The following is a 15195-nucleotide window of genomic DNA, read 5'->3' on the forward strand; positions in this document are numbered from 1 at the left end:
AGCGCACGGAAATGCCGTTTATCTTCCCGCTGGAGTGGTACCTATTTATCTACTTGCACTTTGACATGCTTTCAAACTGCTAGGTGGGCAGGAGCAGGGACTGAGCAACGGCAGCTCACCCCGTCGCGGGGATTCGAACTGCCGACCTTCTGATCGGCAAGTCCTAGGCTCTGTGGTTTAACCCACAGCGCCACCCGCGTCCCTCCAATGCGCGTATAAACATAATAAAACGTCAAACAAAACTTCCCGATACGGGGCTGCCTTCAGATGTCTCCTAAAAGTTATATAGTTACTTAAATCTCCTTGACATCTGATGGGAAGGTGCCACTGCCGAGAAGGCCCTCTGCCTGGTTCCCTGTAACTTCACTCCTGCAACTTAAACTGCACTTCACAGTGTAATGAGAATTAATGGGATACAGAGTCGTTTCTCAGTGCCCTTCTAGGTTTTGGGAATGTAGTGGACTAGGAATCAAAACAAATGGGATTCCATCTTATAAAGTACACATTCCTTTAAGAAAAAAGCCTCTGCTTCTGTTCAAAGTTCTATTCTTAAAAGCCAAGAAAACAAACTTCCCTCTGCTTTCTCTCCTCCCTTCCTCCTCTGTGAAACAAACGAGCAGCAAATTGCTGGCTTGGAACGGCAGGCTGAACGCTGCTCAGAAAAATGCAGGTGTAATTGCAGAGCATTTCACCCGGGAACAATAGCTGCGAAACGAACGGCACACAAACCCCCACTTAATGTTTCACTCATCAGCTAAGCCGAACGCGCAGAGTGCAGGAGTCCTAGACTGACAAATGACATCTCCCGGTTTGACTTCTGCACTTCTCGATGCTGTTATTGCAAAGGAGCAAATCCAGGGGTGAGACAGAGAATGCTTACGCCGTCCTCCACAATCTGCGGAGACCATCCCTCCATTTCCATGTTCCCAGAAGAGGCATGTTGAGGCTGGTGCAGCAACATCGACAAAGACTCCTGTGATACCTTAAGGCTTACAAACCCGTTATGGCATAAGCTGGAAGTAGCCAATGTTGCAGACTGCAACTCCCATCATCCCCGACCATTAACTATGCTGGCTTAGGCTGATGGGTGCTGTAGCCCAAATGAGCTAGAAGGCATCACACTGGCTAGCGCTGGTATAAACTAAAGTGGTACCTCGGATTAAGAACTTAATTCGTTCTGGAGGTCTGTTCTTAACCTGAAACTTTTCTCAACCTGAAGCACCACTTTAGCTAATGGGGCCTCCTGCTGCTGCCGCCGTGTGATTTTTGTTCTTATCCTGAAGCAAAGTTCTTAACCCGAGGTAATATTTCTGGGTTAGCGGAGACTGTAACCTAAAGCGTATGTAACCCGAGGTACCACTGTACTGTTGACTACAGTGGTACCTCGGGTTACAGACACTTCAGGTTACATACGCTTCAGGTTACAGACTCCGCTAACCCATAAATAGTGCTTCAGGTTAAGAACTTTGCTTCAGGATGAGAACAGAAATCATGCTCCGGTGGCGCGGCGGCAGTGAGAGGCCCCATTAGCCAAAATGGTGCTTCAGGTTAAGAACAGCTTGAGGTTAAGAAAGGACCTCCGGAACGAATTAAGTACTTAACCCGAGGTACCACTGTACACCACATGGCATCAGACAGAATCAGTGTTGTAGAATTGGGAAGGACCCTGAGGGAGTCCGATGCAGGAATACGCAGCTTCCCTATACAGGGATCGAACCTGCAACCTTGGCGTTAGCACCACCACACTCTGACCAGCTGAGATGCATGAAGTGCTATCCTTAATAGATGAAGAAGCAATCTTCCAAGGGAGACTGTGATATGGAACCCCTGAATTCATCAAGAAATTCAATGCCATCAGTTCTGGACTGAATCAGGACAACAGGTTTTCACCACGCTGCATGCATTACTTAGATGACTGATGCCAGGATCACTGCATCGTCTACTACTGTTTTGAGAATTGCTGGTATTAATGATGCAACCATCACTATATTTCCCGAATTTTGTTTCCCTCTGAATTCACTGCTTATAACACACGCACCCCAAGATGAAAACACAACCCACAGGTATATCTGCAACCGAGGATAACAATTCATGCATTTGATGAAGAGGGCTGTGGTCCACAAAAACTTATGCTACCATAAATTTGTCAGCCGTCAAGGTACGACTCAATATCTTTGTTGTAAAAAGCGGCAGACCCCCAGCCGCTGTCCCCCTGGGGGAACAGATTCCAAGGAAACAGTTCTACTGTTTTGGAAGCGACAGAAAGAAGGGGGGGGGGGGAGAGATGGGTGCCTGCCCAGCCCAGGACCCTGACAGGGATGCAAATGGCCCCCCTCACCAGTCATCAGATTGGGGATGGGTCAACAACCCTCTCCCCATCACCATTAAACGAGGAAGGAGTGCTCTGTGTGTGTGTGAGAATGTGCATGGAAAAATGTGTGTGCAAGTGTGTGGGTGGCCACATCCCCTGTGGCCCTCAGACGCTTGGCAGAGGTCAAATGTGGCTCTCAGTCCCCCCCAAAAAAGGTCAGTCAGCCAGCCCTGCAGCAAAGCATTCATGGATGAAGGGTGCAGCATAAGCAATTAACGTGGCCCAGTTTCTTTTTTCCGTACCCAGGAGCTGCCAATATCCTGGCCACTGTCTCCGAATAATTAGGATCCTAAAATCTCAGCAGCTCCCTACACAAAAGGCTTCCTTTTTAAAGGTTGCTAAGCAAGGTTCGAATCCCCGCGGCGGGGTGCGCTCCCGTTGTTCGGTCCCAGCGCCTGCCAACCTAGCAGTTCGAAAGCACCCCCGGGTGCAAGTAGATAAATAGGGACCGCTTACTAGCGGGAAGGTAAACGGCGTTTCCGTGTGTGGCTCTGGCTCGCCAGAGTAGCGATGTCACGCTGGCCACATGACCCGGAAGTGTCTCCGGACAGCGCTGGCCCCCGGTCTCTTGAGTGAGATGGGCGCACAACCCTAGAGTCTGTCAAGACTGGCCCGTACGGGCAGGGGTACCTTTACCTTTTTACCTTTTAAGCAAGGAGCAGCAGCACGCTCGCCAGATTCTTGAAGAGATACGCGCAGGATTTAAGACCTAGCCATAAATGGTTGCAGGCACCATAAATTGTGCATTACAATTCACATAACATCTCCCAAGCCCTTTCAAAACTACCTTGGCTAGATCTCTGAATTCTTCGGCCTGGGAACGGCAACCAAGGAGGACTCCCACAGCTCTGCCTTTCTCCCCAGAGCCCCCTTCTCTGAGGAATGACCCACCTTCAGCAACCTGGAGCCCTCCAGATGTTTTGAACTGCCAACATCTGGGGGTGGGTCCAGGTTTGCGAAACCTCATTCAGACACACACTCCTGAGTTCAAGAATGGTGAAGGCCGTACTGATAGACCAACGAATTTCAAATCAGGGCAGAGGACACACCCATTCATACATTTACCTCACCAGATTCTGAAAATAGAATCTCTCCATATTTTGATCTCTGACTTCCAAGGAGGGAGGCTGGGTGAAATCAACTCTTTGGCCAGGCCTCCACAACTAAATGCACCCCACAACCAAGCGCTCAAATGAGCTTTCTGGTTTGGGGGCTGGCAAAAAGGACGGGCAAGCTTTAGGTATGCTTTGAAAGCGAAGTGTGGGGAAATCACAAATTAATTTTCCTACAAACTCCTGTTTTCTGTTTTCATTGCTACTGCTTCGTTTTAAAGAAAGCAAGAAACCTTATGGCGATGATCATATGCCTGCAGGTGTACAGGCAATGAACGCCTGGTGACTTGAAACCAGGGGAGAGGCTGGCGAAGTTTTTCAATGGTCGTAGGTTTGGCATTTCAATACCCTTCAAATATCCTGGTCCTTGCCATTCTCCATAACTAGTAAGGTAAAGGTAAAGGGACCCCTGACCATTAGGTCCAGTCGCGACCGACTCTGGGGTTGCGGTGCTCATCTCGCTTTATTGGCCAAGGGAGCCGGCGTACAGCTTCCGGGTCATGTGGCCAGCATGACTAAGCCGCTTCTGGCGAACCAGAGCAGCGCACGGAAACGCCGTTTACCTTCCCGCTGGAGCGGTACCTATTTATCTACTTGCACTTTGTGCTTTCGAACTGCTAGGTTGGCAGGAGCAGGGACCGAGCAACGGGAGCTCACCCCGTCACGGGGATTCGAACCGCTGACCTTCTGAACAGCAAGCCCTAGGCTCTGTGGTTTAACCCACAGCTCCACCCGCATCCCTTCCCTAACTAGTAGAAGTATACAAAAAAAAAATGATCAAAAACAGTGTTGAAGAATTCAGCTGAGAACAATAATAAATACTCATGTGAATTATCTTAATCTGTATAATTTATACAGATAGCAGAATTACTGGCCTACTTGTTTTAAAGTAGACTGATGAGGGATAGCTCAGTCGGTAGAGAATGAGAACCTTCATCTCAGGGTTGTGGGTTCGATTCCCACGTTGTAATAGTAATAGTAATAGTAATAATAATAATAATAATAATAATAATAATAATAATAATAATAATAATAATTTTATTATCTGTACCCTGCCCAACTGACTGAGTTGCTCCAGTTGGACGAAAGATTCCTGCGTAACAGGGGGTTGGACTAGACGCTTCTTGTGGTCCCTTCCAACTCTACAATTCAACCTCCATTTGGCTTATCACTCCTTTGGGTAGTGATAAAGCGGGATATCAAATCCAAACTCTTCTTCTTGGCCTCTTTGCTGCCTCTGTTTGGGTGAAAACTTTCCTATTTAATCGGTCCTTTATTTAATCTTAGCTTACTTGAGCTGCTGCTGCTGCTTTACTGCTTTCTACCATTTTTCTTATACAGTGGTACCTCTAGATGCGAACGGGATCCGTTCCGGAGCCCCGTTCGAATCTAGAGGTAAACGTAACTAGCGACGGCACGTCAGCGCATGCATGTGTCGTTTTCGCCGCTTCTGCGCATGCATGCGACGTCATTTTGAGCATTTGCGCATGCGCAAGCTGCGAAACCTGGAAGTAACGCACTCAGTTACTTCCGGTTCACCGCGGAGCGCAACTCGAACACGCTCAACTCGAAGCATATTCAACCCGAGGTATGACTGTATTCTGCGGTGTTCTACTGTTTCCATCACACAACGCTCTCATCTCCTTAAGGAGGAATGGCAGGCATAAATTATTCCAAATCGCAACATAAATTAGGAGACCGACATCCCCAACTATTAAGAGGCGTGAAGCTCAAGGTTGTGATAAAACGTTTGCCTACAAAAGGAAATCCCAAACCGACCGAACACTACTGCCGACTTAACCCAGGCATGCCAGATTTTGCTCCTCGTCTTGTACGGCACCTTACTGTTTTGTATGCATCGCACGGCATAGGTCAAGTCCCGGAAGATGCTCCCTTCCACTCTCGCTTGCCCCTGGGAGCAAACAAAGACGCCGCCTTTGCCATCCCTGAAGAGACACTTCCGAACGAGGCATCCTTGCATGGTGTTGGCAAAAGACTGCGCCTCCTTGTCTTTCTGAAGCTCCTGCTGCAGAGTTTTCAGCTCGTAGTCGCTCGGAAGCGCCGCCAAGCCATCGGCCTGCGGCCTGCCGTCAATCACTTTGGCCAGCATGTGGCTCAGGCTGTGGGCCTGGTAAGGCAGCCGGCACATCGACTCGTCGTCTTCCTCGTTCTCGCTGCTCATGCTCAGCTCGCTGTCGCTAGAATCCGTCTCCATTGTCGCGGCCTCCTCCTTGTTGGCCCCCTGGAGATGCCCAGCAACATCGCTCCCTTTCTCGCACCCTTTCTTCGGCATTGCTGGGGGGTGCGAAGCAGGCAGCGCATTGCCAGGGTCCCCACCCACCACAATTTCACAGGTCCGTACGCTTGTCAGCAGAGGCCCCCGGCTCTCCAGCTTCGATGCGCTGCAATGTGTCTGTGGCTCCGGCGTCTGTAGCGAAGCGGAGCAGGATTTGGCCAAGGTGCTCAAGTGCTTACAGGCCCAGTTCCTGTCCACAGATGGGGAGCCATCCACAGTCACCGAGGCGTTTTCACTGCCCACAAACTCACAGTTTTCCAGCAGGCAGATGGCGACGCTGTGGAAATTGATGGTGGACTGGTTGAAAGTGCAGAATTTAACTTGGCAAGTGCCCGGGGCGTGGATCTGAAGCTGTCCGTTCTCAAAGTTGCAGTTGTCAAACTGGACGTGGCCCGAGTTTGTCTAGAGAAAAAGAATGACACCGGATCAATATATGTTCAGGGAAGTTTTTAACGGCTGATGTTTTATTGTGTTTTTCATATTTTGTTGGAAGCCGCCCAAGTGGCTGGGGCAACCCTGTCAGATAGGTGACATAGAATTATTATTATTATCATAATTATTAATACTACAGTGGACACTCGGGTTGCGAATGTGATCTATGCGGGAGGCACGTTCGCAACCCGCAGCGCCGTGTCTGCGCACGCGCAGCTTGCAATTTGGCACTTCTGTGCATGTGCAAAGCGCGATTTAGTGCTTCTGTGCATCTGTGAGTCCCGAAACCTGGAAGTAACCCATTCCGGTACTTCCGGGTTTTGGCACGTCCGTATCCCAAAAACACGCAACCTGAAGTGTCTGTAACCTGAGGTATGACTGTGCAGTGGTACCTCAGGTTACATACGCTTCAGGTTACAGACTCCGCTAACCCAGAAATAGTGCTTCAGGTTAAGAACTTTGCTTCAGGATAAGAACAGAAATCGTGCTCCGGCGGCACGGCAGCAGCAGCAGGAGGAGGCCCCATTAGCTAAAGTGGTGCTTCCGGTTAAGAACAGTTTCAGGTTAAGTACGGACCTCCGGAACGAATTCAGTACTTAACCTGAGGTACGACTGTACTACTATTTCACAGTTACAAAACAATTTCACAACAGATACCAAGAAGATTACCAAACGAACCCAAGGGAGACTGCATGGGAAGCTGCCCTACTAGAAAGGTGGCTAACCAATGGAAGCGAGCATGGGGAAAAATGAAGGAAGATGCCTTCACCCCGGTGTGGCTCCCCTTTATTACATATGTAGGCCAACAAGACAATGACCGATCCCCCAACAGCACACAAATCGATATGGCTAATTTGATACGGTTCCATTCCCATCACACACACACACAAACAAAACACACTGCAACCCACCGGCTACAACCGGCCATGCCCTGGGCTTCCTGATCTCTTGCACCACCAGCACAAAATAAAGATACGTACTCAAGTGATGCCAAAACAAAACTTCTGCTCGTACACTATGTAAAAGAATGAAACGTGGGGAAATTTATAATTTACCTTAAAATCCATTGTAAACAAAGTTGTTAGTAGGATTGGAATAACACTTGTAGTTTAATGGTGAATTTTGGATATAATGGGAGATGTAAAAGATTTGGGATTATTATAAAAGATGCAGGAGGAAATGGTTAATAATAGGACCGGCCAAGGGGAGGAGGGAAGTCCGGGAGATTCTTTGGAATCCTGTTTTTATGTTGTATGTTGGATATGTGACTGCAAAACTCTAATTTGAAAAACCAAATAAATACATTTATTAATCAAGAATGGATCTTTACTGTCTCCCCCCCCCCCACACTTCTTTTTCCTCCCCTCTCTCCCCACTTCCCTCACCCCCCCCCCAATCCCATACTGCCTACAACAATAATAGGTAAAGGTAAAGGTACCCCTGCCCGTACGGGCCAGTCTTGCCAGACTCTAGGGTTGTGCGCTCATCTCACTCTATAGGCCGGGAGCCAGCGCTGTCCACAGACACTTCCGGGTCACATGGCCAGCGTGACAAGCCACATCTGGCGAGCCAGCGCAGCACACGGAACGCCGTTTACCTTCCCGCTAGTAAGCGGTCCCTATTTATCTACTTGCACCCGGAGGTGCTTTCGAACTGCTAGGTTGGCAGGCGCTGGGACCGAACGGCGGGAGCGCACCCCGCCGCGGGGATTCGAACCGCCGACCATGCGATCGGCAAGTCCTAGGCGCTGAGGTTTTACCCACAGCGCCACCCGCGTCCCTAGCACAACAATAATATCTCCGTACAAAGGACTCTATGATCTGAAAACTGAGAACCTGTGTGTACCTTTGTTACCCAAGAAAACCTTTTAATAAAAACACATTTTTAAAAGCAATAGTCATAAGCACAGGACCTCCCAGTTTACTCTTGGTCTTCTACCTGTCCTGGGGGGGAGCAGAAACCTATGACTGAGGCATGATCCCAACCTACCCCTGCTGCAGGACCGATCTGACATTTTCATGCCCGAAAACAGAAACCATCATGCTCTCGCGAAGCTCTCGTTCAATGTGCTACAACCTGAGCAGGAGAACCTTCAATGGACTGCGTCACTTGGTTCAGATCCATCCATTGCCCATTCTGTTATTCTTACTGGTGCCCAGAGTTCCCTGCTTGATCCACAAAGGTACCGTATTTTTCGCTCTATAGCACCATAGGACACACCGTGTTTTAGAGGGGGAGAACAAGAAAAAAAATATTCTCCCCCTCTCTGCTCAGCACCCCTTCAGCGAAGCGGCAGGAGAAACGGAGCCCCTTCCATTTCTCCTCCTGCTTCGCCTAAGGGGCGCTGCGCAGCTCTCCCTCTCTGCTGAAGCCAGGAGAGTCTTGCTCTCCCGGCTTCAGCAAAAGGAACCCGAAGCCTTTGGAGTGCAACGCAAGGTCCCTCTGCGCTCCAAAGGCTTCAGGCGGCTATCCCTGAAGGCTAGGGATCAAGAGGGGTCGGTGCGCACCGACCCCTCTCGCTCGCCAGGCTTCAGCGAAAGCAACGCATAGCCTCCGGAGCACGGGGGGAGCCGCTCCCTCTGCACTTTGGAGGCTTCACGTTGGTATCGCTGAAGCCAAGGAGCCTGCATTCGCTCCATAGGACACGCACACATTTCCCCTTAATTTTTGGAGGGGAAAAAGTGCGTCCTATAGAGCGAAAAATTCGGTAAGTGGTAGACAAGATGGTGGTAGCTCCAGATGTTGGACTCCAAGTCCCATCAGCCCCAGTCATCAGGATGATGGGCATTGTAGTCCAACAATATCTGGAGAGCCTTACTGACCCATTCACACTCACCTTATATATGATGGGAGTGAACCAGGCTGGCATGAAGACCAAATTGCATAACCTCACGGTTGGACAGTGCTGGTCGAAGCTCACCAGGAGAGCCACATCTCCGAGTTTGCCCCTCCCTATAATTTCCACAGGGACCTTAAGGAAGACTTCTCCCTGCTCTTCGTACACTCCGGGCAACAGGACGATCCGGTCATAAGCACACGCCGAAACCAAGGCGCTCCGGAGGTTTTCGAACTCGCAGCCGGGACCCACGCAAATGACGCGCCGGTCCTTCTTCCTTCTGAACAGGTAGAAGCAGTTGGAGGATTCGAGGTCCTGGCTGTTCTTGGTCCAGGTTTTCGAAGCGAGGTAATGCTGCTTGAAGGCTTCCCTCCACGACCAGGGCTCCACGTCGGGCTGGTTGGGCCAGTTTGGGTGCCGGCACTCAATGCAGCCCAGGCAAAGCTGTCTCCACCGGGTGTTGTCCAGGCTGAGGATGAGCTCGTACCACGCTCTGCACACCAAGCTGCAGCGGCCAAGGTCCGGAAGGCGCAAGTAGGACAATATCAGGCGCCACAACTCCAGTGGCAAGCCACTGATTTCCATCGTCACCTATGAACGGCAAGGCACAAAGACTCATTATTCTCTCGACTTAAGAGGAGATGCTCACCTCTTTCCGCCCCTTCCTTTCAAAGGTTGTATGAGGGATGGAGACCAGAGAATCAAAGAACTGTAAATGGCTTTTGAAAAGGATGGAATAGGAGGAACTGGCGAGATTAACAGTAATGAATAGAGGCCAAAATGGACAAAAAAAGATAATTGAGAACTGGAAACTTTTTATCGCGTATTTAAAGCAGTGTTTTTCAACCACTGTTGCGCGGCACACTAGTGTGCCGCGGGATGTTGACTGGTGTGCCGTGGGAAAAATTGAAAAATTTGAAAGATTTAAAAATAAAGTATTTTATAATTTTTCATATTTCTGTTTACTTACTATTTCATAATAAAGTAATTATAAAATACTTTCTTTGTGTTTATTTGATTCCTATTCAAGAGAATTACTTTATATATAGTCAATATAGGCACAGAGTTAATTTTTTTAACATTTTCTAATGGTGGTGTGCCGCGTGATTTTTTTTCATGAAACAAGTGTGCCTTTGCCCAAAAAAGGTTGAAAAACACTGATTTAAAGAACTATTATAGCGAGATGAAAACGTGAGCACGATTTGAAATACAAGCATCAGTATTAATTACAGTGGAACCTCGATTTTCGAACGTAATCCGCTCCGGAAGACCTTTCAACTTCCGAAACATTCGAAAACTGAGGATCAATGGGCGGCAAAATCCATTGAAAAATGGAAAAACACACAGCGGAAGCCATTCAACTTCCGAGGCGCGTTTGAAAACGGAAGCAATTACTTCTAGGTTTTCGGCGTTTGGCTTCCAAATCATTCAGCTTCCGAGACACTCGGAAACCGAGGTTCCACTGTATTAAGATAAATAGGTTAAAATGGCTGTAATGAATATTATACGTGAAATTTGCAGCTTTAAAGGGTAAATATGGAAACCATAGAAAAGGGGGGCAGGGCGGGAAGTCATTTGAACTAGCCAGGTGTTGAACTGATAATCAATCACAGTGAGCCCGTGATTTGAGCCGTCTTGCCCAAAAATGACAACAAGATATTCCATTTTGGTGACTGTAACCACGGTTTAAGGAGCCATTCGGAGCCTAGATTATCTATCCAAGTTTCTAACACTGTTGACAGCTTGTTGTGTACGTTCTCTTCCATTATTGCCAAACGAATTTTACCAAGTACTTTCTTTTACAATGACCTTCTGATCTCATTGACCATTAGCCTTCATTTTCATTTTTTCAGAGGGGAACTCTCACCCCGCCCACCCTATAAAGTGGAATCCTTCCCCCCCCCTTCTTGTTTTTGCCACTCTATGGGGTCTCAGAATGTCTCTTAATAAAAGAACATGAATCACTAGCTTCACTGGAGGGAAATTGTTGTTTTTTTAAACCTGGAGGTAAATTGCTATACTGTAGTTTCTCGGCTCTGCTAAAAGCAGTTCCTCAAGGCCACCACTGACATGCACATTCGGAGCCAAACCGCACATGACGCAGGAGATCTATTGTTGAACATCTAAATGTCTTTACATAAAAAATAAAAAGCTCAAAGCAGCTAAATTGGCTCAGAGCAGGTGATGCTGGGGAAGGAGGTGTTAACTCACCCCACAGTTGCTTTTTAGACTGAAGTCACCCCCATCTCCTGAAAGCAGCTATTAGTCCCACTTTAATCAAAGTGGTGGCTTGTGGGGTATCCGCATTTCAAACACACCCCATGGCTCAATAGATCCCAGGATCCACATACAACACCATTAAGGCAAGGTAGATGTCCCACTTCACCCTCCAGATACAGTGGTACCTCAGGTTAAGTACTTAATTTGTTCCGGAGGTCTGTACTTAACCTGAAACTGTTCTTAACCTGAAGCACCACTTTAGCCAATGGGGCCTCCTGCTGCCGCCGCGCCGCCGGAGCACGATTTCTGTTCTCATCCTGAAGCAAAGTTCTTAACCTGAAGCACTATTTATGGGCTAGCGGAGTATGTAACCTGAAGCGTATGTAACCCGAGGTACCACTGTATTAGTGCTAGAAACTCAGATATATAAACTGGGCACCAAATGGGTCCTTAAATCAGAATTGCAGTCGCCAAAACAGAATGTCCAGTTGCCATTTTGGGCCCAGACCGGCTCAAAAGCTGCTTTTTTCAATACGGCTTTTTGGTTCCTTGAAATTCATTCTGATTGTGCAGATAAAATATACAGTGGTACCTCGGGTTACGAACTTAATTTGTTCCGGAGGTCTGTTCTTAACCTGAAACCGTTCTTAACCTGAGGTGCGCTTTCACTGATGGGGCCTCCTGCTGCCGCCACACCGCTGGCGCGCAATTTCCGTTCTCATCCTGGGGCAAAGTTCGCAACCTGGAGCAACTACTTCTGGGTTAGCGGAGTTTGTAACCCGAAGCATTTGTAACCTGAGGCGTTTGTTACTAGAGGTACCACTGTAATGGTTAGAATTCTGCAGGGTGTGTTGCTAGCGTGTGAAAAGAGTCTAAGGATCCATGTAAAATGACATTTGGCACCTGCTTCGTATAATATAGGCAGGTAGTTGAAAAACTATTTTGTTTCCTCCGGTTTTTAATCAACACATTGTGGCTGGTTTTTGGAGTTGCTTCGGAAATGCTATTGCGACACTATGTCTTGCTTTGTGCTGTATTCTCTGTTTTATTGAAATTGTATGTAGCCACTTAAAATAGAAAAAAACCCCCAAGGATCTTGAAGGCATGCAGCTCCAGATGGTGGAGACATCAGGTACCATCCTGACACCTGGGCATCTTCACTTGGCCAATAGGCAGGTGCAAAATGTGCGTGGCAAATTTCGAATGCTGGATACACACTGTGTGCAAAAATAAAACCCACCCTTTCATTATCCTGAACTTCAAGTATAACAAGTTGCTTAATTGTAAGCCTAATTAAGCCTAAGAGGAAAGCAAAGGCGACACAGTTGCATGAGCCCCTAAGGGTTAAAAGCAAGTGTTTTACCAATGCAAACTAAAACTCGTATCAACTTCCCTAACATCAGGGTCTCTCTCTAGCTTGCTCCTTTCCTGTAGGGCAGGCACGTCCAACTCCCAAGAGACAGTGATCTACAGTGGTACCTCGGGTTAAGTACTTAATTCGTTCCGGAGGTCTGTTCTTAACCTGAAGCTGTTCTTAACCTGAAGCACCACTTAAGCTAATGGGGCCTCCTGCTGCCGCCGCGCCGCCAGAGCCCGATTTCTGTTCTTATCCTGAAGCAAAGTTCTTAACCTGAAGCACTATTTCTGGGTTAGTGGAGTGTGTCACCTGAAACGTATGTAACCTGAAGCGTATGTATCCCGTTGTACCACTGTACTCATATTATAAAAATCCCGGCTGTAATCTACCCCTTGTTATTGACAGGCAATGTTGTTGAGCTTTTTTTAGGTGAGGCAAAGTTGCTGAGCTTATCTGGGGAGAGCCAAAGGTTTTTCGGGGAGCAGGGTCTACCGCAATCTACCAAAGACGCCCAGTGATGTACCACTGGATCATAATCTACCTGTTGTAGGGGAACTGTTAAGCACCCAGACTTCTTCCAAGGTAGGTAAACTCCCGTAACATTTTAAGGAAGGGTGGCAGCTCAATGCTAGAGCAGAAGGTCCCAAGGTCCTACGTTCAGTCCTTGTTATCTCCAAGCAGGGCTGGGGGACAGCAGCCAAGGTTGTAGTTAGATGGGCCACTGGTCTGGCTTACTATAAAGCATTTTCCTAGTGTTATGTACTGAGCTGAATCCTAGAACAATAGGATCCAGAATGCAGCAGTCTGATTGGTCCGCAGGAGCCACCCAATCCAGCTCCAGGTGAAAGTGAATCAGCGACCCAATTGGCCTGCAGGAACAGCCAATCAGGCTTCTGGAGGAGGTGGATCTGCAACCTGATTGGCCTACAGGAGCAACCCGGAATTAGCCAATCATGCGGGGCCCATTATGTAAATAATGTATATATAGCTAGACGTTTTAGGGAAAGTTTCATTCATTGCTACTATGAGCTGACTAAAGAGCATGAAATTCACACTAGACTCAGAGTATATTTCACCTAGGTTCCTAAGATCTGCTCGCAAATTGCATTTCTATTATCTCCTGTGCTATTAATAATAATAATAAATACTAATCAAGCGCATCCTATGTGCGTCTTGCAAAGCACATCCTATGCACAGATCTACCACTTGTGCATATACATTGCTAATGCCCCCCCCCAAAAGTGGGGAGCCCACCGGGTTTTCAAACATAGGGATTGGTGCTTTGAGCACAAAGAGCGAAGCCAACAAGTCTAAAGCCATTGTGTGGAGGGGGGAAATCCCGCCTTCCTCCTCCCCTCCAAAAATATCACCAAAAACCACCCAAAAATCAGAAGCACGTCCGGACAACATCCACAGATGGCATTTTGTGAGCGCGTTGTGCAACCCGCTCCATGTTTGCTGTCCCGAAGGGACTCGCTCCAAGAGAAGAAGTGTGTGCACGGGCAGGGAAAACACATCCCGAGAAAAACAACAACTATGCATGCAGAAAAACACGCCCCGGGAAAAGCTATGCATGCAGAAAAACACACACCAAGAAAAACTATGCATGCAGAAAAACACATCCCGAGGAAAAACCATGCATGCAGCCGACCCTGAAGATCTGCAAAAGCGAAGCGGCTTGCAGCGTGCAGGGCGCGCGCCCCCCCCGGCCCCGCTTGCTAGCAGAGCTAAGAAAGTGCACAAAAACACCACCGCCAAACATGAGTTTCCCGATCTTTTGTTTCGTTACCTTATGACGGCATCCCGGTCTCTGGCGAGAAAGCGCCTCTCCGCCAGCCAGCCGAGCCCGGAGGCTGCTGGAAACACCCCGGGATCGGAGCCACTCCCCCGGCTCCGGCGCGCACGGCCGCGCCGATCATAGAGATCTTCCCAAGGAAGGGAGGCGCACGAAGAGAGCATTTCCTCGGGATCTCTGTCGTGGCGATCACATGGTCGCCGGGGTCCTGGAGGAGAGAGATCGGCTGCAGCAAAGGCGGGAGGAGAGGGGGGAGCCTGGTTTGGAGGAAGGGGGTCGCCAATGACTTTGCAGACCAGCCACGTTCACGCACACGCGTGTATCTTTGGCGATGTTGTTTCTAAGGAGCCTCGGGGGCTCAGGCTCGTCACGTGTGCACAGGGCAGTCTCCGGGAAACTCACTTCCATGATAGGGCAGGCATAGCTGTCAACTTACAGATTTGAAAATAAGGGACCAGCAGCCTCGAATTAAAAGACGCCTGTTTCTTGGGAGAAAAGCAATGACAAACCTAGGCAGCATCTTAATAAGCAGAGACATCATCTTGCCAACAAAGGTCCGTACAGTAAAAGCTATGGTTTTCCCAGTAGTGATGTATGGAAGTGAAAGCTGGACCATAAAGAAGGCTGATCGCCGAAGAATGGGTGCTTTTGAATTATGGTGCTGGAGGAGACTCTTGAGAGTCCCATGGACTGCAAGAAGATCAAACCTCTCCATTCTGAAGGAAATCAGCCCTGAGTGCTCACTGGAAGGTCAGATCCTGAAGCTGAGGCTCCAA

General features: G+C 48.4%; 1 protein-coding gene across 2 annotated transcripts in view; it reads right to left on the reverse strand.

Moving 5' to 3' along the window:
* Positions 1–14811, reverse strand: part of FBXO10 (F-box protein 10) — a 39711-nt gene extending 24900 nt beyond the window's left edge. The window contains exons 1-3 of one of the 2 annotated variants that reach the window (XM_028712263.2): positions 14414–14811; positions 9048–9638; positions 5324–6181 (exon numbers count right to left, since the gene is read on the reverse strand). In XM_028712263.2, coding sequence (XP_028568096.2) covers positions 5324–6181; positions 9048–9632 — 1443 coding nt within the window. In that variant the 5' untranslated portion in view covers positions 9633–9638; positions 14414–14811. The remainder of the gene's footprint in view (positions 1–5323; positions 6182–9047; positions 9639–14413) is intronic. The other variant, XM_028712264.2, reaches the window with a different exon arrangement.
* Between the last annotated feature and the right edge of the window lie 384 nt (positions 14812–15195).

This window comes from Podarcis muralis, chromosome 17, assembly GCF_964188315.1.
Source record: "Podarcis muralis chromosome 17, rPodMur119.hap1.1, whole genome shotgun sequence".
In the NCBI taxonomy this organism is placed as follows: domain Eukaryota; kingdom Metazoa; phylum Chordata; class Lepidosauria; order Squamata; family Lacertidae; genus Podarcis; species Podarcis muralis.